Source organism: Silene latifolia, chromosome 8, assembly GCF_048544455.1.
Source record: "Silene latifolia isolate original U9 population chromosome 8, ASM4854445v1, whole genome shotgun sequence".
Classification (NCBI taxonomy): domain Eukaryota; kingdom Viridiplantae; phylum Streptophyta; class Magnoliopsida; order Caryophyllales; family Caryophyllaceae; genus Silene; species Silene latifolia.
Genome location: NC_133533.1, coordinates 42392989 through 42414283, shown reverse-complemented (window position 1 = coordinate 42414283; position 21295 = coordinate 42392989). Strand labels below are relative to the sequence as shown.

Here is a 21295-nt window from a genome sequence, read left to right as displayed (position 1 = left end):
ACCTCTCGGAGCTTTTAATATTAATTTAAATTATTCCTATCTCAGAATTCCACATTTACCACAGGTCCTATTTTAGTTGGACCCATAAATGAGATCCAACACATTAATCATCTAAATACAATCCTATAAGATTAACTACACAACAGTGATGTTATACATTGTACAAAGTGATGGCTTACAAAAATTACATTATATACAGCCAAGTAGAGAGAAGGGACCTCTCGGCATGCTGACATCTTCAAGAACTGGAGAAAAATTCGCGAATATAGCCACCCAATTATTCATATAAAACCATCAAAGTAAGAGAATTTAACCGTCTTCAGAAGTGAAATCTGGCTCGGCTGGCTTTGGGAGATTGAGAAGAGGGGATCTCGGTGGCAGCATCCTGCCATTTGGTGGAGTTTTACGTCGCAGGTTACGAAGTGCATTTGCAGCAAACCTGGAAACATATATAGTGGCGCCAAGGCTTGGTGGTGAGCTTCCACCCTCCCTAGGCAAACCATCTTCTGCAGCCTCCAAAGCTTTCTCAACCTTTCTTCTCGAATACCGCCTCCAAGCTGCTTGTATGAAACCGGCTGCCCATAACCTCCACTGATGTGATGAAGATCTGTAGATATTAACATATTCAAGCCAAGATGCAAATTTGATCCAAAATTTATCAAAATGCAAGGGCTCTTTTTTTTTAAAAAAAAAAAATGGAGCAAAAGGTTCATTATTGTTTGGTTCCGGATATGAAGGAAAAAGAAGGATGACTCAATAAACTGTTCTACTTCGTGCAATTCTGAGGGTGCCTCTGGACACAGGGCGGCAGACCTTTTTAGTTCTGGTTGAAATTTGAGGGGAAAAAAAGTCATATTTGTAAGAGCATAAGGGTGTAAAGCAGTGAGCTGCAGCCTTATGGCTGTAGATATGTTTTGCTTCGAAGTCATCAAGATTACTGGAAACAGGCAACCAACCATCATTCATAGAGTCTGAAACTAATGAAAGAATAATTAGATACTGAGACAAAACAGTTTGCTTGCCTAAAGGTGTGTCGGAGTTGCTTGCTGTGAAGCCTACGAAATTGTGATGCCACAAACTTAAGGTCATCAGGCATTAAGGCAAAGGCTTCAACATCAGTTTGGCTCTGTACAGTCCTAGTTGATATGGGCAGATTGGATGAGGAGTGGGGATCTAGCGCCCATGTCAGTAACTCTTCTCCACAGAAGTCACCAGGATCGAGATATAGTGAATTAAAGAAGCCAGTTCTTCCCCCATTGGTAGTCATAGTCAATAAATTTCCTCTCATAATAAAGAGCATCTCGTTCACAGGATCTCCCTCACGAACAATGTAGCTTTTCTCAGTGTAAAGGACCGGCTTCAGCCGATCACACACTGCGTCTTTCAGCCGTTCATCCATTTTCCAAAGCATTGGCACCTACACAGAAACGGCTCAATTAACTGGATACGCTTTTTTTAAATGGGAAATAGCATCATTCCATGTGATTTCATTGTCGGGTCATTCGAAAAAACCTCTGTGTTGTCAACACAGGGGTATGGCTCTCCCTCCTCCCACCACACACCTCACCCGCCATGTCAATGGCGGAAGCCTTCGTGGCACTTGATAATGTTTTAAAGACCAAGGAGTTTTAAGCATATTTCCAAGGGAGTAATACACACTATAATACGTTATACACTCTTAGCCATCTTTGGTGATTATTAGAATTTGAGAAGCCGATGATTTAAATCAGTGCAACTTACCTTCTTAATTAGAGCCAGGCAGAGATGCCGCTTTATATCCCTTCTGAGGTCCTTTGGAAGGTTATGGATTACACATTCTTCATCAACGCCTCTTGTTTCTTGCCACTTGTATTGCTCATACCTCCTAATCCTCTCCCTCAAGTCCTCGGGGAGCAAACGATGAGACATCCACTGCTCTGCATCTCGCCTTCTAACTCTCATCTCCTCAACTCTGACAGTTGTCGATTGTAGGTATTCCTATATAGAACAAACCCATCATCACAAATTTTATAATTCCAACAATGTGCTATAAAAACATTAGATGGAAACAGAATGGGGTATTATAATGCCGGGCAGTCTTTTTAGATCATTGAGTCGGTTACAGCATAGTATAGTAACCGGAAATCTAAAATGATGATTACGTACCAACTAATTCATTACTTGTACATCTTAAAACACTTATAGTGTGCATAAGCATGAAAGTGATATATGTAGCTAAATACAAAGATGAGCGCCATAGAAGCGTAGACCGCAATCATGGTGTTTGCGTTAAGAATGAAGTCCTTGAAAATCATAACCATCATGATAAGCTACTTACTTACCTGCATATTCCCAATGAGCAATGAAAACAGAACTAGTCCAGCGATGCAAATGAAGGCAGCAAACAAGTTCTCCCCAATAAATGTACTTGTTTGGAGATTCTGACCAAGAGAGCTACAGGAAAAGAATTTTAAAACAAAATTAGACTTCGTAATTACCATTGGCCATAAGCCCATAATTCATGCCGAATTTAGACTTAAAAGAAGCGATACACAGGAAAGGAATAAGCACATTACGTTAGCAGTTGGTAGTTTGGCACCCTTATTAGAAATGACGATTTTTAAGGCGTGAAATATTCGTTTAAGGCGTGGAGCGGTGGAGGACTTTATAAGAAAACCCAAGAGTGAGGAATTCTAGACCACTTTCCCCAAAATTGACACTCTCAATGAACTGTATAGTGTATGACATGGTACATGAAGAACTTTCGTTTTTTGAGATTCTATGTCATACATGGTGTACACCTAAGGCCTAAGGGATGGATGTAAGACTGCATTTAGTAGACAATTTTGGTAGACTGTGGTTACAGCCATGTTTTCAAAACCTACGGCTCCATTGTGTGTGCTCGGGGTAGAAGTTTTGGATCATTCAAGTCCGGTTTTTTTGTTATTAGGATAGGTGAAAACTATTTATTGCTCGATCAAAAAGATAATTTTAAAAAAAAAAAAACGGGAATTAAATCTACAACTTCCACCCATCTTTCCTATTTATCGTTGGTAACATATCTCAATGCAATTTTAGAGAGACGCGAAAGCGAAAGCCCGGTAGTATCCTCAAAAAAAGGAAACTTTCCTCTCCCCAGCACATCCTCTAGGTGCCATCTTTCTTGGGCACTGGTGTAAACAGCCTCTTTTTCTTTAGTATGATAGGAGGACTCAAATCATCAAATCCATTAATGAAACTAACAAATTACGCACGCAATGCACAATATATGACACATAACTACATAAAACACGAAAAAACAGACATTCCTTTCAAGAACAAAAAAAATAGAGCCATTATATTCAGAAATAACAGAAAATGAGTGATTTTAATTCTTCCTCTTGCAGGACCCAGTATTCAACGTAGGCCATATTGGTGTTGGAAGGCTTTCAACAAAGATTCACTGGAAATGAGTTTACGAAAGGACAGAGTATTACATACCTAAGGTTGCGAAGTCCCCACCAAAAACAATAGAAGAGTTTTTTAAAGAAGTCAGTAGATTGCACCACTTCTAACTGAAGGGCGTCATAGACCATGCCAAAGTTGAAGGAAGTAGAGTTTGTGATCTGATCAGGCTGAACAAGGTTGCAATAAGCCGTATCCAATGTATAACTTCCTGCATGTTTGTCTAGGTCCTTGCAATATAAAGATAGGCGGTAGCATCCCTGTCCTGAGCATGAATCATGCCAGCATCTGCCTAGACGATCTATCGCAAATAGATACCAAACTGCTCCGAGCACCTGTTCATTAGGCCAAAGAGTTTATATTGTTAGACATTGCTTCCAGTTCTACCTGAAAATCTTCAATGCATAAGGCGTTGGTTGCTGTCACTCAATATTAAAAGCAACCAGCAGCTGTCTTAAAATTTAATTAGACTTATAGGATGCAAGAGATACTTCTTCATGCTTAGGACAGATCTTTTGTAAGACATAGAAGTTTATGCAACTGAAAGAAATTTTAATGAAGCTCTAAGACGGATACTGACTGCATGGTATCTAACTATCTATTTTTAATCTATCTTGCCGTTCATGGTATAATGCAAAACCAAAATCACTTTTTTTCTATATGTAAAGCATTACCTGCATCAAAGGCTTCTAAAAACGAAAAAAGAAAAAGTGTAATTTCATGTAGGATTATACGAAACTTACGTGGCTAGCTAGCATGTAGAGAAATAGGTTAAAAGCAGCTCCTGCCCATGCTGTTTCAGTAATTATGCCTGATGTTCTTGTTACTCCCTTGTATAATGGATAAATGCGGAAGAGCCTTGGAAAATACTGGCTAAAGATCACCATTTTCAACAACCCCTTTGACGTCATTCGGCCACCACTCATATTTGGAATGATTACTGAAACTGCCAGCTGAATATATCCAACAGAATCAAAGGAATTGTTTTTCTTAGTTAAATTGCTGGTTTCCTGTCAGAACTTTACGAGTAACTAAAATGCCTAATTGAATAACATGATGCTCTTGAAATTCGGTATAAAACTGTTTTTCATAAACCATATCACTTCACAACCTTCAGAGTTATGAGCAGATTAGATTCTCCAGTGTAAACTACACCCATCTTATGTACTAGTTCTTAATTTGCACTTCTTACGTGTTCACCAATATTATGTTCATGAATACAGCCAAAGGAAAAGGATTGATATAAATCGGTAACGGGATAACAAGCACTGTAATTTGCATGAACTAATATTCATTGGTGATGCATGCACCTTAAGAAGGGTGTATCCTGATGGTAAGCAGACAGTGATCCTGTACTATGATGATTCTGTCCACACCAATAGCTAGGAATTACATACATAATTATCATTTTCATGCTCGCCAAGATTTTATTAATCCAAAAGAAAATAAATGAGGAGTATGATGAGAAACAAAACTCCTTGTCAGTTGTCACTATGTTGTTTGCAAAGAATTAGAAACTTGAATTGCATGTGTGTACTTAATCATCCAAAAGAATTAGAAACGCAAATTACATTTGCAAAGAGGATCATTTCAAATACCTGAGGAAAAGGCATCACGGCTAGAACATCAACAATGAAATACGAAGAGAGGTATCTTCTAGCTATAGCAGCAGGATCCCTGATTAACTCGCCGCGACCAAGCACTCGAGAAGAAGGAGATATAAAGCCAGTACGAAACTGTAAAATTATATGAAGTAAATAGAACAAGTCGGTGATTGTCCGAAGAACACAAGCTATAATTTTCAACTTGTGATCCCACTTTAGACATTTGTTATTGCCATCTACAACTGGAACATAAAGGAACAATGGATCCCAGGCCATGGCAAATACACATGAGATGAGAAAAATCTTGTTCCATTTACGCAGAAATGGTCCCTGCGGGTCAAGAATTTCTATTTGATAGCCAGACTTCTTTCCGGATGGATAATGGAACGAATCAATGCTCAGCGACCCTTTCAAGCTCCTAATTCCTTGAGAGCTTCTCTGAACCCCTCTCCTGATAGCATCCAATGCAGATGAAAGTGTTGCTTTGTTCTCCGAAAATACAGATGGAGATGGAGTCCATGGAGATGGAGATGGAGATAGTGATGGTGATGGTGATGGTGATGGTCCCGTGGTAGGAAACAATGGCTGCTCAGAACTGGTGGACCCCTCTGAATCCCTATCCTCAAACCTGGGACTCGGAAAAAGCAGCATAATCAGGCAGCAGGCACATATTTGAGTAAAAATCCAAATGGTGTAGAACAATGCGGCCTTAGTGGATATAACCGATTATGGAGACCTGACAGTCTGACACAGTGACACTTGAGACTTGACTCATAGTGTTGAGTTTCCATAATGCATGATTGCTTGTGAATTTAAAGATCTATACATGCATAAAAATGAAAGGAAGACGAAAGATCACAGAGCTAAATGCTAGGAAGTAAATGATACCTACCTGACATATTTGTCTAGCTTGGGATTATCAAAGCTCGTGAGCTGAATATTGCTGGACATGATGAGTTGGCTGGTCCTGAGCTCCGACTTACCAGTTGTAAGTTATCGACGCCAGCTAGCCCTGACACAATGTTCATATCCAAGTTCAGTACTTGTTTTAAAGACAACAAGATTGCAACATGGAAAAGACGTTTTTGCTGATTATTGCCTGCTTTAATCAGCAGGAACAACAGGAAATATGGGCGTTTTTACTGGGGGTGTTGTGTAACCAGAATAAGGCCACAACAATCTAAAATTTTAATTTCATTAGTTCCTCAAGGGCTCCCGCGAATTTAACAACTAGGTAAGAAAGTCGAATGTACATTGTTTTTAAACGACCCAAAATGAAAATTATGACGAGTATTGCATTAACTGACTGTCACTACATACTAGAAAAAACAAAGGCGCATTCAATTTAGTGATCCATTTTGCTTTATTTCAACCTAAGAATATGAAGTCTTTGACTCCAATGGGAATGAAAAAAATCCGATAAAGTAGAGTCTAACCCCAGAAACAAGGTTAAATGGTCTGCAACCATATTTAGGGTGAACAAATTACTCTGTATACGTGACCATCATGATTCTGTAAAACAACAAAAGCAGACACCAGTTCTGGAAGTGAAACAAAGAATTAAAAGTAGATTACTAGGTCAAACAAACGTATAGTCAATTAAGTCAGCTTTGTTTCTCAATTTCTATTACCTTTGTACTATTACCTAACACAGTAACACTCTTTTACCTATTAACCGGATTTTTATACTCCCTGCGTCTCATTTATATTGTCAATTTGACTAAAACCGATACTAGGTCAATGAAAATGTTACGAATCAATTTTATTTCCTTAACGAGCTGGAACTAAAAGGAGCAACGAATTTGGGATGGTTTTGGACGGAACGAGTATTGTTTAGTTCACATCATTTGTTTTGTTTGGACGGAATTTACAAGTTCCGGACCAGGCTGACTCTTTCTAACACGGTAGCCGGTCAAATGAAATTGGAGCCACATGAGCGAATATGATATTGACGGGGCTTGAATTCAGGCCAAGATTATCATCCCTAGTGACTCGAATTTTAAGGCGAGACTCGTGACGTAATTTGCAGCTAGTTCACACTCTTACTTACCTACTACACATTTTTACGAATATAAAATAAATTTAAATAAATAAATTTAAAAAAATAAAAAATAAATAAAATCATACTCCGTACTTGCAATTGCTTTCAATTGCGGTTCTTGATCAAAACTCCATCATCCTGCAAAATTGTTAATCAAACACAAAAAAACACAATCATTTAGCCAAAATCATCCTCGTTAATTCTTTTAAAAAGGAATTGAAGCAAAAAAAAATTACCGTTTAATGAGCTGTTTTAGCTGAATTTCACAGTAGAATCTCAAAATTATTTGGCAAATTGCTTTTAAAATTAAGCAGTAAGCATCAACAACTAAATAATTCTAACAAGTGTTTGTTTTAATCAGTTGAAATTGAAATTATCCAAAATTAATGATGTATATGAAGAAATTTGGAGTAAAAATGAAGTGAAAGTGGGAAAAAGTGAAGGAAATTTGGTGTAGTGAGGAATAATGGAAGGCAGTAACACAGTTTTGGACTCCATTTTTATTGCAAGTGGAAAGCTTAAATAAATAGAGAAGAAGGAAGAAATAAGTCAAGGTTTTGAAACAAGAGACCAAAAGGTAAAGCTGGCTGTTGTTTCTCAGAAATTCTCTTTGAAAATTGCCATTTCAACCCACCAAGGTCAATGCCCCCAACTTCCCTTTGTTGGACCATTCTCTTTGAGAATACTATACACAACGTATTTAACGGGTTTTAAGGTTTCAAGCTCAAATCACTTGAAGGGATAGGCCCTCCTATCCAACCGTTAACAAAGCAGGTTTGGACTATATATTTCCCAAAATTTATAAAGGTCCGGCGCACAAGCTCGCCCAAAACCCGCGAATTCTCCTGTTCATGGGCGAAAAAATCATGCTAGTCCGGTCAAGCCTACATTTGATCAAAAGCCTTTCAAAAGTGGCTTTGTGAGACTTTTTTTTTTTTTTTTTTTTTTTTTTTTTTGACAGTTGTAAAGAAAGGTACCCTAATTAATCATAGCCTTGCAAGCAAGGCCATGAGCATACACATTAAACGACCTAGGAATAAAACTAAAGGATAAGCAATGAAAAAAGAGCAAAGAAAGCGGATGTCTTCCAGGACTCCTAACGCCAGGTGATGCGCCCGTTCAATTCCTGCAAAATAGCAAACGAGGGGAAGACCGTCCGTAGAAATCTCCAAGTGCCAGAGTCTACTTTGCTTAGCCCACATAAGGACTTCCTTAATTCCAATTGCCTCAGCCTGTAGAGCCGATTCAGCCTTAATCGCTTTGCTTTTGGTGTATAATCTGTTCCCAAATTCCGTTAGAGCGACCCAGCCAATCCCAACCATGTCAATAGATTTCCATCTTGCATCAACCATAACCCTAATACGCTCACATGAATTCAAATTCCTGATTATATGAATAGGGCTACTACTATCCCGAATCCACATCAGGCTCTCATCATTAAACTAATAGTCCGTCCTATTATCATTCTCCCCCGCTTTCTTCACCTTTCCCATTGCCTGGTCCGCAATTTTAACTACTTGAGTCCAAGAATTAAAGAACATCATCGGATGAAAAGCCTCCCCCCTAAATAACACTCTGTTTCTAGAACTCCGTAAACACCACAAGGTTGCAAGGAAGCGCACCAAACGGAACTCCGCATCAACCATCTTGTCGGGATAGCGAATCCAGTTAATGACCCACTTCGCTAAGCCAATAGGCGAACGGATGTCGTATCGAATGCCAAGATCAGAGCAAGCCCATATCCTCCTAGCAACATTACAATGTCAAAACAGATGTTCCATTGTTTCCACGACCCTCTCATCACCATTATAGAGTTTGCAATTATGATCCAAATCGAAGTTTCTTTTTACAAAATTATCACCAACCGATAGGGTGTCAGTAATAATTCTCCACACGAGAATTTTCCACATAGGTGGTCCAGGTAATTGCCACAACCTACCTTTACAATAGGATCGATCATCATTATCCAATCTTGTCTTATCCTTGGTCGAGCCATATCGCTCCATATAGGAATTATGAATAATGCCATAGCCGCTTTTGATACTATATTCACCTTTATTATTATGTAACTAGAACACTTTATCTGTCATCTGCGATCCACAAATAGGCATGGCTAAAATCCTGCTCGCACTTTCCTCCATGAAAAGTTGTCTCATAAGGTCTTCATTCCAAGAAAGATCCTCCCCAGCACCAGACGAGTTTTGAATACCCTAATCTCAGTGTTGCGGAACTCTACTGACTCGAAAGAAAGTAATTCATTCCTCGGTTCCGGACACTCCCCATTATTTTGAATACCGATAGAACATAAATGGAGAGATTTGATAGAACGGAAGAAATTAAGGTCAACCTTCCTGCTGGTGACAGAAAAATTCCATTCCACGACGATATACGCTTCATAACTTGACCAATAAGACCCTTGAAAAGTTCCTTTTTCGACCCCTATAAATTCGTAGGAAGCCCAAGACATTTACTAAAACCCTTATTCCCTTTGATTCTGAGACTTTTAAGGCATCGTCTAGCATTTTCCAGCATCGCCTAGCATTTTCCAGCTTCGTACTTGGGCTAAATAAAATACTAGATTTCTCTTTATTAATAACTTGCCCAGAGACCCAACAATATTTGTTAAGAACCTCCCTCAAATAACTAGCAGCATTATTCAGATCCTGGAAAAAAAAAACCTCATCATCAGCAAAAAACAGATGTGTCAGATTCTCCTCTTCACTACAAAGGCTTACACCCTTGAAATCACCCCTGTTCTAACATCTCACCATATTACAAGAGAACTTCCATACATAACACAAACAGGTATGGTGAGAGCGTATCCCCCTGCCGAAGCCCGCATCGCGGGTGAAACAAATCTATAGGGGCGCCATTGAAAAGAACCTGGTAGGAAACGGTAGTGACACAATTCATGATCAGAGCTACTAGATTGTTCGGGAAGCCAATTTTCTCAAGAACAGCCTTCAAAAAATCCTACTGCACCCTATCATAAGCCTTGCTCATGTCCTCCTTAAAAGGGAACCTACCATTTCTTCCCTTCTTATGAGACTTTATTTTATGAATTGCCTCATTTGCGAACAAAATATTATCAGAAATCTTCCTTCCCGGAATGAACGCATTCTGAAAATCTCCCACAAGATACCCCATCACTTTAGCCAGACGATTGGAAATACATTTTGAGACGATCCGCAAAAACACATTACACAAGTTGATAGGACGGTAGTCACCAACCCCTTCCGGATTCTCTAATTTTGGCACCAAAGTGATAAAGGTTCTATTAAGCTCCTTAAGCACCATGCCGGAGTTAAGATTGAAAGAACATCTTTTGTAACATTTTTTTTTATGAAGAACCAGCACTTTTGATAAAACATCCCTGGAACTCCATCAGGTCCAGGAGACTTAAGAGCTCCTATCTGAAAGACTGCCTTTCTCACTTCTTTAGCCGTAAACGTTCTTCTCAGCCCGTCTGCATCATCATTGTCAACTTTCCTTGAAATATCACATAACGTATCCTCAATATCCCTTGCCCTCATCTCATCACTGTCATCATAACTCTTGGAATAAAGATCAACAAAGGAACATTGGAACCTACGACCCACACATACCGGGTCATAGATCCACGTACCATAATAGTCCTTCATCCCGAGAATAAGATTGCTTCCCGCTCGACCATTAACCAAGTTGAAGAAGTATTTAGTACAAGTATCGCCATCAACCGTCCATCTTAATTTCGCCCATTGTCTCCAGAAAACAGTTGTCGCTTTCGATAATTCTCTAACCTTTCCATTTGTTTGCATATAGAATTCATCATTACCCTCCGTAATTGCCAAGTCCATCCCCTTCTCCAACTCAATATCGAAGTTATTCCATTGCTGTCTCCAGTATTGCCTCTTATCAAGAGCCCAACTCTTTACCTGATTTCTAGCACGGGCAAGTTTCCGCGTTAGTTGAAAGGCCGGGGACCCAGGTATTCGTCCCATCCATAACTTCTTAACCTCCAAAATGTAATTCTCATGCTTCAGAGCCCAGTCATCAATTTCATACGATTTCTGACAGGGCAGTCGTATACCTATCAAAAATAAACAACTGGCTCTAACTAATATAGCTAGGGAAGTCGGGCCGATCTCCACAGGGAGATGGGAAAAATGTCAGCTTTGTCTAAGTTCGTTACGGTAACCAAATTGGGGGGTTGTATTTGATTGTTTTAAACTAAGAAGACTAAGAAAGAGAAGAAAAGCAAGAGAATAAAGATTAAGCAAATATGGAGAAAATAGCTAAGACAGTCGGTTCACCATGATCATTCAGTCAAGCAATCTAGGTCTCAGATCTATGCAAGTATGGTCTGAGGAGCAATGAATATCTCCTTCCAGTCTCAATTCGCCCTAAAGCACAAATAGCTTAGCTTCCGCCCTCACTACGGTGTCCTAATGTTCGCTACAAGTCTCGCCCTTTCCAACCTTCCGGTCTAGGTCAAGGTTTACTATGTCAAAATGACTAATTGCGTCGACTGAATTAGACAGAAACAGTTAAATGCAGCGATTAACAACAGAGACCACACAAGCACAAGACCTAATATGGCGATTACTATTCCTTCATAATCATGGATTCCCTAGTCTTAGCAATGAGGAATTAGCTACACATTACTATCGAATCAACAATAATACTATATAGATAACAAGAATTAAACATAATAATGATGAAAATGAAGAATCAAACAAACAGTAGTAAAAGCAATAAGAGAAAGATAGAAACAAAATGATAATTGTGATTAAGGAATAAAAAGGAGAAATAATACCAATTACAAATCTGAATACGAGTAGAAAAGAGTAGAAGAAAAAGTGAAAATGAAGAAGCAGTAGAAGTCGATAGAATAGAAGTGAATGAGGAAGAGTTACGCAGTCTACTGTATTTAGTAGCATATGAAAATCTCCCCCTTAAACCTAATCCATAGCCTAATTACAAAAGCCCATACGAAAATAGGCGGAAAAACTCTATTACTGGCCGAACCACTCGATCGAGTGCAAATAAACCACTCGATCGAGCAACTAAGCGACAAACCCTTCGATCGAGTGGAAACAAACCACTCGATCGATTAACTCCTTGTATTTCCTTCGCGATTGGATACTGGAACTGCTCGATTGAGTAACCTTCAGTAAATAAAGCATTCGATCGACTAGAAAAGTAGTCGATCTAGCTATTTTGGCACGTTAGACACTATGACACCTTCCGAAACCAGCTCACGCGTCTTCAAAGTGATAGATTCCAAGCTCCGGCTCCTTGTTTTCCATAAATGCATGAAAATGGGACGAGTTTAGGCTCGATTTATCTCCTCTTTGGTTTATTCCTGCAATTTACACAAAACAAACCAAAGTAGAATATTCGGGGGTATTTGTAGCTAGATGCCACGTAAATAGTACAGAAATGCGTGTAAAAATGAGGTAAAAACCTTATATAAAATACACGCATCAGTTTATTCCCATTATTCTGTGTGAGATTTAAGTCCAACTCAATAGGGACATGGTCCGAAATCTGGATTGGATAATGTTTTATCCCAGAATTAAGAAACAAAAAAAGCCAATTCTTCGAACCAAGAGCACGATCAATCCTTTCATAGACTCGTTTATCACCTCTAGGATTATTGCACCAAGTGAACCTTGGTCCTTTAAACGGGATGTCCACAAGATCATTGGGCACCCTCCACATATTGAAGTCATGAGCACCCTCCACGGTTCTTGTATTTTTACTTAATTTATCACACCCAAATTCAACTTGATTAAAATCGCCCAAAATTAAGTAAGGGTGAGTGAAAGTAGAGATGCAGCACTCAAGTTCCTCTAACATTGATTTCCTCCGATGGGTGCATGGGTCACCATAAAAAAGCACAAGATACCACAACCGATCAAAATATTTTTCCACTAATAGGACGATGAAGTTGCTACAAGACAAAACATGGTTAATCTTAGCCTCTTGCTTTGTGATCTGAGAGTTATTTATGCTATGAGACTATATTTTTCAGATTTCGAGTCTGTTAAATTCAGGTAAAAAGGGTGATTGATATAATATATCTAATTTACGTGTATTCGTTAGTTTATTTAGTGTGCACCTAAAGTAGTGGTTGCTGATTTTCTTATCATAAAAAACCAACAAAGGATTCAATTAACGAATTAACTACTTATCATGTGAAAGTTGTCTTGATAAAATTATAATAAGATGGGATGTAGAGTTGTCGGCGTGGCGAGTGTAAGCTCATAATCGCTCGTACCCCCTAACCAAAACTAATTTACATATCTGCATCACCACCCATGTGTGGACGCGGGCCCACGGGGGCGCTTGGGGGAGAACAAGCGTTTGCATTTGTGGAGTCGCCACCAATTTATTGTGGAAAATTGGAAACCGTTCGAATACCTCGTGCCATGTCAAGACACAAAGTAGTGACATGAACACCAAGAACTCGTTACCCTTAGCATTCTATGTCTAGAATGACTCTCGTGGATGCCAATGAACACGGATGTTCACAGAGATCTGGAGTAAGGGGTGAGGGCACGTATTAGGAAGCTCTTTTGATCGAACACCTAATCCCGCCCGCCTCGATAGCGGCCTCTACTAATGATTAGGGAAAATGGTCTTTACTTGATATATTGTCGATTATATGCATGCAATGCAACATCCAACGTTTTAATCCTAGCATGTGAGAATTAACTAAGTCGGTGAACAAGTAATTTAACATACAATTGGGTCAAAGTTGAGATTTAAGTTGATTACATGTGAAAGCATACAATACAATACAATAAAAGAAATACAATAATAAAAATTACAATAATTACATTGGATTAAATGATTTATGTCGAAAATACATCTAAAATGGATAATTTGAGAAAGAAAGAAATAAACAAATTAACGAACATGAATTAAGGTGATAATACGAGTAATAGTTAATTAATACGTAAGCTAAAACTAGGTCAAAGCAAAACGGGAGTTCAGAGACAGAAGTCAACCAGGAACAAGCGCAGCAGAGCTGCGCCCTCTAGAAGAGGCGTAGCAGTTGCTGCGTCTGTTCCTTGGCCCAGTTCTGGCTGTGAAGCCGGAATTGCAAATCGTTAATGTTAATGGGTGATTTTAATGATTGATTATATTATTTGACTCGGATGGAAGTGATTAGCAGGTTATTTACATGTGATTAAGGGTCATGAAAGCGATAAACACGGATGAAACTAATTAGAACGAATTATTACAAGATTAATAAGGGTAAATTAACAAATTAAACAAACCAAACAAATTAATCAGGTTAAACATGCTATTGGTGACGGATTGATGATGGTGACGATGAACAAAAGGTGAAAATTATATCAACGACGAATTCCAGAGACTCAATATGGATGAATCAAACCTCTAAAAAACGAATTTGATTTTAATGACGAAAACCCGCAAATATGAGTTACTTGGGATTTAAGTCGAGAATTATGATGAATTAAACATTAATGATGATAAATAATACATGCTACATGTTAGAAATATTACACTTAAGTTATTATGTTCAAAGAATCAAAGAACAAACGAAAGAAAAATAAAAGAGACGAGTTGACAAAAGACGAAGGAAGAAGAAAGGAAGCAGGAACTGTGGCAGCCTCACGAAGAGGCGCAACAGTTGCTGCGTCCTTTCTCGACGGTCATCTTCTGGTAACTCGAAAAAAAGGGGTTTTAAACACGGTTTTAGAAATCGGTTTTTAGAAATACTTTCGACATAAATCTTACATTATTGATTACAAAAGTAAAGAATAATAATAAAAGAAGGATTATACACCCTCAGACTTACATGTTTGACGAAACGAGATGAACTAAGTTAACGTTTTAGTGATGCTCGACTCGAATGTAGACGAAAGTGCCCTCGTAAGAGGAATTAAAACAGATTGATTAATGTTGATTATGGTGGAGTTGGTCAAATTGGTCAGTCATGCAAAACGAGGCTGGTACTCAGAAGGATCCGAGCTTACGTGGTCGAATGTTCAAGCACGTAGACGCCAAAAAGTAAGAATGTGGTCTAGAATGCAAAGGGAGAAGAGAAGGGCGGACACTCGCGTGAGAAATATGTGAGACCGAAGGTCTCTATTTATACTAATCACGCGGAGGAAGTAGGGTTTTTCGGAGAAACTTTGGAAGTGAATCTCGAAAAGATATGAAAAAATACGAAAAATACACAGAAAAGGACTTGGGAAGAGGCGCAGCAGGCACTGCGTCTCTTGGAAGAGGCGCAACACCTGCTGCGTCCTTTCCCAAGTGGTTTCCCCCTGCGGAAGAAAGATTTCCGTGTTTTGGTTATGGAATAACGGAATAATCTTGTTTTCCCTAATATTTTGTGTGAATATTACGGGAAATTATTTGCAAAAGATTAAGAGATTGTAAAATATGGAATAGAAATATCCGGAACATTCCAGAACATTCTGACTCGATTTTAGAAAATAAAGACGGTTTTATGACCCGGACTCCAAATGTACTCTAATTACTGCCAAAACGACCGTATCGGCATGTAGATGACAATTAAGAGGTAGACACAAGTGTTTGAGCGATCACTTGACGATAAATTTATGAACTGTCTTCCGTGTACAAACATGTGGCCCAATCATCATCGGGTGGTTTGCGGGAGGTGCAGAAATGAGGTGTCTATAGAGCCCCCACTTTGAGTGAGGCTTGGACAAGGCAAAAGTCAAAGTATAGCCATCAGATCAATCGAAGATTACAACCTGACGACTATGGGCGACGCGAGGCGGCTCAAGGGGTCTGAGTCAAGGACATGTCGTCGGGAACATTTCAGAGTCTGTCGACTATCGGGGAGGGTCGTTTAAAGTCCATTAGACTACGTAAGGAGGCTCGCCAGCCATAAGAAGAGACCATACCTGAAATTCCTTGAAACTCCAGGGAAAACAAAATGCGATATTGGGAGAAGATAGCAGGACACAGTCTGGAACTGCTGGGATAAATCTGCTTGTGCTCGGCTTTAAACAAACTTCGGAAGGATTCGGGGTCGATGTTGATCTCCATGTCTCGAGAGAGAATGACTGTCGGTCGTGAACTCTCGCTGGGGGAACATAATCGGGAACTGATCTCCATGTCTCGAGAGGGAATGTCTATCCGTGTACTCTCGCTGGGGGAACATAATCGGGAACTGATCTCCATGTCTCGAGAGGGAATGTCTATCCGTGTACTCTCTCTGGGGGAAGAGAATAAAGGCGTGTCGAAACACCTGTCAAAGAAGGAACGGTCGTTGTGACAAGCTAGGTCTTGGATAAAAATAAGGCGATAGTTTGCTGTTGGCTTGGAAGGTGTGGATCCGGGCGAAGAATATACGTCAAACGGACCAAATATGTGATATGGCATCAAGGAAGAGGCGCACCAAAGATGGGCCCACTAAATAACGAAGTCATAACGAATTTTTGAAAATTCGTATGAATGGAAGCTGAGGAAGAGGCGCAGCAAGAGCTGCGTCCCTTGAAAGAGGCGCAGCACCTGCTGCGTCTATTCCTGGACGTGTCTTTCCTGCGTAAAAACCCGATGAAACAGAAGGTTCATCTCATTTGTTCGAAACATAAACTCTCAATTTCTCTCTCAAATTCCAACCATTTCCGTCAAAATTTGATCTAAATGCTTGTATTTGCCATGACTAATCGAGGTATGTGTATCAACCTTGCATTTATCTTCCGTATTTGATCAAATGGGATCAACAAAATTAGGGTTTTCGACCCTAACTAGTCAAAAATTTGGGTCTTTTCCCCCAAATAACTTTGTCTTGCAAAATTGACTTTGTGAATGGCTAATTAGTAGTATAAGGATCATAACCATGTATTTGTTTCGTATTTTCGTTGAGTTTTGAGCATTTGAGTGAAATTGAGACGGTTTCACAGCTAAACCGTAAATCGCTTCGAAAATAGCCTTAGGATTGCCCATTTGTGATGAAACTTGATATTTTGAATCCTTGTGGGATGGCTAAACTTCCTACCATCTCGGAATTTTGGTTTGTGATGGCTTTTTCAGGACACTTCCTTGGGCATAATCGCCGTTATAACGAAATGCTGTCGAAATTCCGACTCGAACCCATGAATAGGCTTCGACTTAGGCTTGACTTGACCCAAATTACCACATGAGCGGACGGGTTGGTGGGAAAATTGCCAAAGATGGCGAGAAAAGAGCGGTTTCGGAGCTCCGAAAACTCGAAAAATCCCCTAATCAAGGCTTGTCGTCACTTGACGAGGCCTAAATTTACTTTAATTTTGCAGGTGACGAGGCTTCTACATCTGGGAAAGATTCCATGGACGTGGACACCATTGTTGACCCTTCTCAGGTGCTTGAGGAGGCGTTGGAGGAGGCTTTCACCGCTGCGGTGATGGCTGCTGAGGACGAGGTCCTGGAGGAGGAGGCTGTTGAGGAGGAGGAGGTCCCGAGACGGGTCAACGTTGGACGGGGTGGTCGCCAGTTGATTGAGGAGAGCTCTGCGTGGCCGAGACACCGGGACAAGAGGGCACCGCTTTGGTCGCGTGAGGGTCACCTGTCCTACAGGACGGTGAAGAGCTTGGTAAATAGAATTCATCACTCTTCATTCATCTTCTTTCATTTCTGTTTGCCACTTTTTCTGTTTCATTCAAACTAAAGATAGCTTTTGTTTCAAATCAACATAGAAGACCGGGAACATTAAGTCGTTCTCGGGCTACACGACGACGATGAGGTGCTACGAGAGGCTGTCGGCTGAGGAGCGAGCCATGATCGAGCGGGGAGCATTCGGTGCCTTGGTGCAGGCTTGGAGGGATATTGCGAGGAGGAAGCTTCGGGCTAACCTCAGTCTCGTCGGAGCTTTCTTAGACCGGTTTTGGGACATGACCTCCACGTTTCACATGCCTTTTGGTGAGGTGGGGGTCACGTTGGAGGACTACGACATGATTTCTGGTCTTCCGTGTGGGACTGAGGTGGTGGGGTGGCCGGAGACAGCAATGAGGGTTGACTCGCGGGAGGCTAGGAGGCTGATTGGCTGGAACTTCGCACCGAAGGCGGCTGCGGTACCTGGCTTGGTGCCTAGTTCTTACGTGCGGGACTACTTTGCGGGGAAGACCCCGGCGTCGCTGGTGATCGAGGGGAGGGAGACAGCTCCTCCTCCCTGCACTGCAGAGCAGAGAGTCCATTTGTGGCTCTGGTGGTTGTTGTCTTCGATCTACCTCGGAGACAAGGGATAAAGGCTTTCGACGAAGCTTCTTCCCTTTCTTTCTGACCTAAGCGACCTAGGCCGTTGGGACTGGGTCACTGCTGGTTTTGCGGTCCTCATCCGCTTCATGAGGGCCATGGTTTGTCCGGAGTTGATGGAGAAGGGGACTTCTTCTGCTGCTGTCGGCCCTGGACTGCTGTTGGAGGTATGAACCTTCACTTCTTTTCATGAAAGATCATTTTTCTTTTCTTATCAAATCACGAAAGATCGTTATTTGATTATCTCGATTTACAGGCGTGGGTGTTGTGGACATGGCCCACCTGCGTATGCCCAGCCGATCTGTGGACAATGGCAGCGGCCTTTTTTGAAAGCCACGCTCGGCGGCGTAAAGGTGCTTTCGACCGGATCGTTTTAGATCGGTCGGTTTCATCTCGGTAAGGGTCTCGACACGATTAGAGATGTTCGGAGTCGCCACCAAGCATTTGTGGGATGCCTGGAACCCGTTCGAATTCCACTTTATACCTCGGTCAAATCGAAGCACAAAGCAGCGTTTGACATAGGTACTAAAGATAAGGAAATCGTCCCTCTTTAGCATCCTTTCTCTAGAATGACTCCCTGGATAAGGTCATCCACTATCCAAAGTTTCTGAGTAAGAGGTGAAGGTACGTATTGGGAAGCCCTTTAATCAGACACCCAATCCCGCCCGCGTTTAGCGGCCTCAACTGATCGATCTTGGTTGGTTGAATGCAAAAGTTGATAAAACGGTTTAAATGCATGAATGCGCATCCAATGATTTAAACCTAACATGTGAGAGCTTTATAAGTCGGTTAATTTAATCCAAGTATCAAGTATAAGATGTCGAGTTGGATTAATGGTTGATTTGTATGCAAGACGGAAATTAAACATCCATTTACCGTATTAGGTTTAGGGTGCATAACATGATCCATTTGTCTTAGTAAGGCATTTTGCAAATACGGTTTGAACAGTCATCTGATCCGTCCTATATCCGAGTTAACCGGAGTCGGGATTGTCCTAGACTAATGCTGGAAGGGAACATGCCCTGTACCAGACGGCTATAAGAGGCGCGAGCCAGCCGGTGGTGTAAGGGGCCTCCCTCTGGTTTTGAAAATGAGAAATGGAGAGCCTGTTTAGGCGCAGGTTAGCCCACGGTTTATGTGCCGTGTTCTGACCTTTTAGAAAACGTTATAAAACGTGTTGAAAATGGGTATTTGAACCCGGTTTGATTTGAAAGGGTCGTTTAGACCGCATTTGTTGATTTGAAGAACTAGACTCGAATAATCATCATTATTTGATAATATTCGGTGTCGGGTTCGATTTGACAAACTTGACATGAATAGTTTTGAAAAATGATTATGGACTAATTGTTTTAAGTCCATTTGAATGTAATTAGTCGATACTCGTCATCGTACCTGGGTTAAAATCCGGCATGGTATGTAGAACCAAGGATGATTTTGTGTTGGTGACTAACATGTTTGTTTGGAAATGTAAAGAAATGAAATAAAAGGCTTTAAAATACCTTCTAAATGTCATTAACCAAATATTATCACCGAAACACGGATTTAACCGTCATGGTATGAAGAACTAAGGGTGAAAAATGCTTTATGGTTAAAACATGTGAAATGAAATAAAAAGGTTTCGAAAATACTTGAAATGGTAAAAACCGATTACAAATATGAAAAATGGATTAAGGGAAATGACGAGAACAAACACGGTTGATTTCTGGTCTGAATACCCCATTTAGGCGCGAGCCAGTTGGCGACTTAAGAGGCTTCTGCCTCAGACCAAAAATCAGTTTTGACTCGTTTATTCCATGTTTTGGTTTATGTTATGCATGTTTTAGCATGTTAGAGTCATGAAACAAATGAAAACATAATAAAAGAGGATTTTTACACCTTTATACTTACATGTTTGGTTATGGCGAGTGACCGACGTAAGTGTAACAACTCGTTTGATCGGGAAAAACTCGGTTTAAAACCGTTTTGGTAAGTAAAAGAGTGTTTTTAAAAGTTTAGTGATGGTGTAGTGGTCGAAGTGATCGGTCAAGTGGTTTAATGCACGATGACGGTACCAAACAATGTGTAAGGCTCGTGTTTACGATCGGTAGGTCGTAAATACGCGTCGGATTGTGACTTTAGAAGTCGAGTCGAGAATTTTAAGGGGGAAAAGAGGGGGCGGACACTCGCGTAACTCTCAAATGGGTGGCATGTGAGGGGTATTTATAGGATAATGAGTGGTTGTGTGAGTTTTGAGCGACGTGGCCACCTGGGCTGCTCAAAGAGGCGCGAGCCACGTCGCGGGTCTTCGAGTTGTTTTGTCGCTTTCACAACAAACGCAATCATGATTTGTTTTATCCTAGGATTTGTAGTCATATGTTTGGTACTTGACCATTCATAAATCCGGGAAATCTTAGCATAGAAGGTTTGAAATGTTTGCTTTTTGTGGTTGACTCGGTTTGACTCGTTGTTGGAGTCGGGATTTGAATTTTTGAGTCGGTTTTTGGTCCGGTGTCGGTTTTGACTCTAGTTAGTGTCTTTGCGACCCCGTCGTCGTGCATTAAACACTCCAGGTATTTTTTTAAATGTTTTGAAATGTTTTATTTTTGAAATCGTTTTAATTTTTCCGACGTAAAGTTGTACACAAACTGTCGATCAAACGCCGCGATTCCAAAACATGTTGTAGTCCGATAATCATCGGGTGTTTGTTGGAGTCTCAGCAGATACCGGGTATCTACAGATCCCCCACTTTGACTGAGGCTTGGACAGGGCGAAAGTCAAAGTAGAGCCCCCAGGTCAATCGAAGATTACAACCTGGAGACCCAAGCGACGTCGAGGCGGCTCGAAAGGATTCGGGCCAAGGACCTGCCGTCGGGAAGGGCGACGCCAAGGCGACTCGAGGGTACGAGTCAAGGACCTGTCGTCGGGAACAGTTTAGAGTCTGTCGACTGTCCGTGCGGGTCATTTAAAGTCCATTAGATTACGTACAAAGGCTCGCCAGCCATAGGAAGGAGTCATACCTGAGGCA

The 21295-nt window shown here is 40.7% G+C and overlaps 2 protein-coding genes across 3 annotated transcripts in view; one reads left to right on the top strand and one right to left on the bottom strand.

Moving 5' to 3' along the window:
* LOC141594306 (uncharacterized) overlaps positions 1-21295 on the top strand; it is a 165925-nt gene that overhangs the window by 51217 nt on the left and 93413 nt on the right. The window lies entirely within an intron of this gene.
* LOC141596765 (cyclic nucleotide-gated ion channel 1-like) lies at positions 13-7736 on the bottom strand. 2 transcript variants are annotated; one of them, XM_074417012.1, is made up of 10 exons: positions 7305-7736; positions 7155-7206; positions 5920-6039; positions 5022-5655; positions 4167-4376; positions 3460-3758; positions 2322-2433; positions 1741-1977; positions 1023-1417; positions 13-607 (listed from the first exon to the last, which is right to left on the bottom strand). In XM_074417012.1, exons 3-10 carry the CDS (start codon positions 5976-5978, stop codon positions 310-312), a joined length of 2244 nt encoding a protein of 747 aa, XP_074273113.1. In that variant the 5' UTR covers positions 5979-6039; positions 7155-7206; positions 7305-7736; the 3' UTR covers positions 13-309. The 2 variants fall into 2 exon arrangements, with proteins under 2 accessions (XP_074273113.1, XP_074273111.1); XM_074417010.1 differs by having other exon boundaries at positions 7162-7206.

What these genes read in the sequence shown, in the direction of transcription:
- LOC141596765 (XM_074417012.1), bottom strand. Translation starts at nt 5,978, where the DNA reads ATGTCCAGCAATATTCAGCTCACGAGCTTTGATAATCCCAAGCTAGAC. An exon ending in CCGTGATGCCTTTTCCTCAG is followed by an intron (nt 4,377 to 5,021) that starts GTATTTGAAATG and finishes GGATATATTCAG; the next exon opens with CTGGCAGTTTCAGTAATCAT. An exon ending in CAACTCCGACACACCTTTAG is followed by an intron (nt 608 to 1,022) that starts GCAAGCAAACTG and finishes TAATATCTACAG; the next exon opens with ATCTTCATCACATCAGTGGA.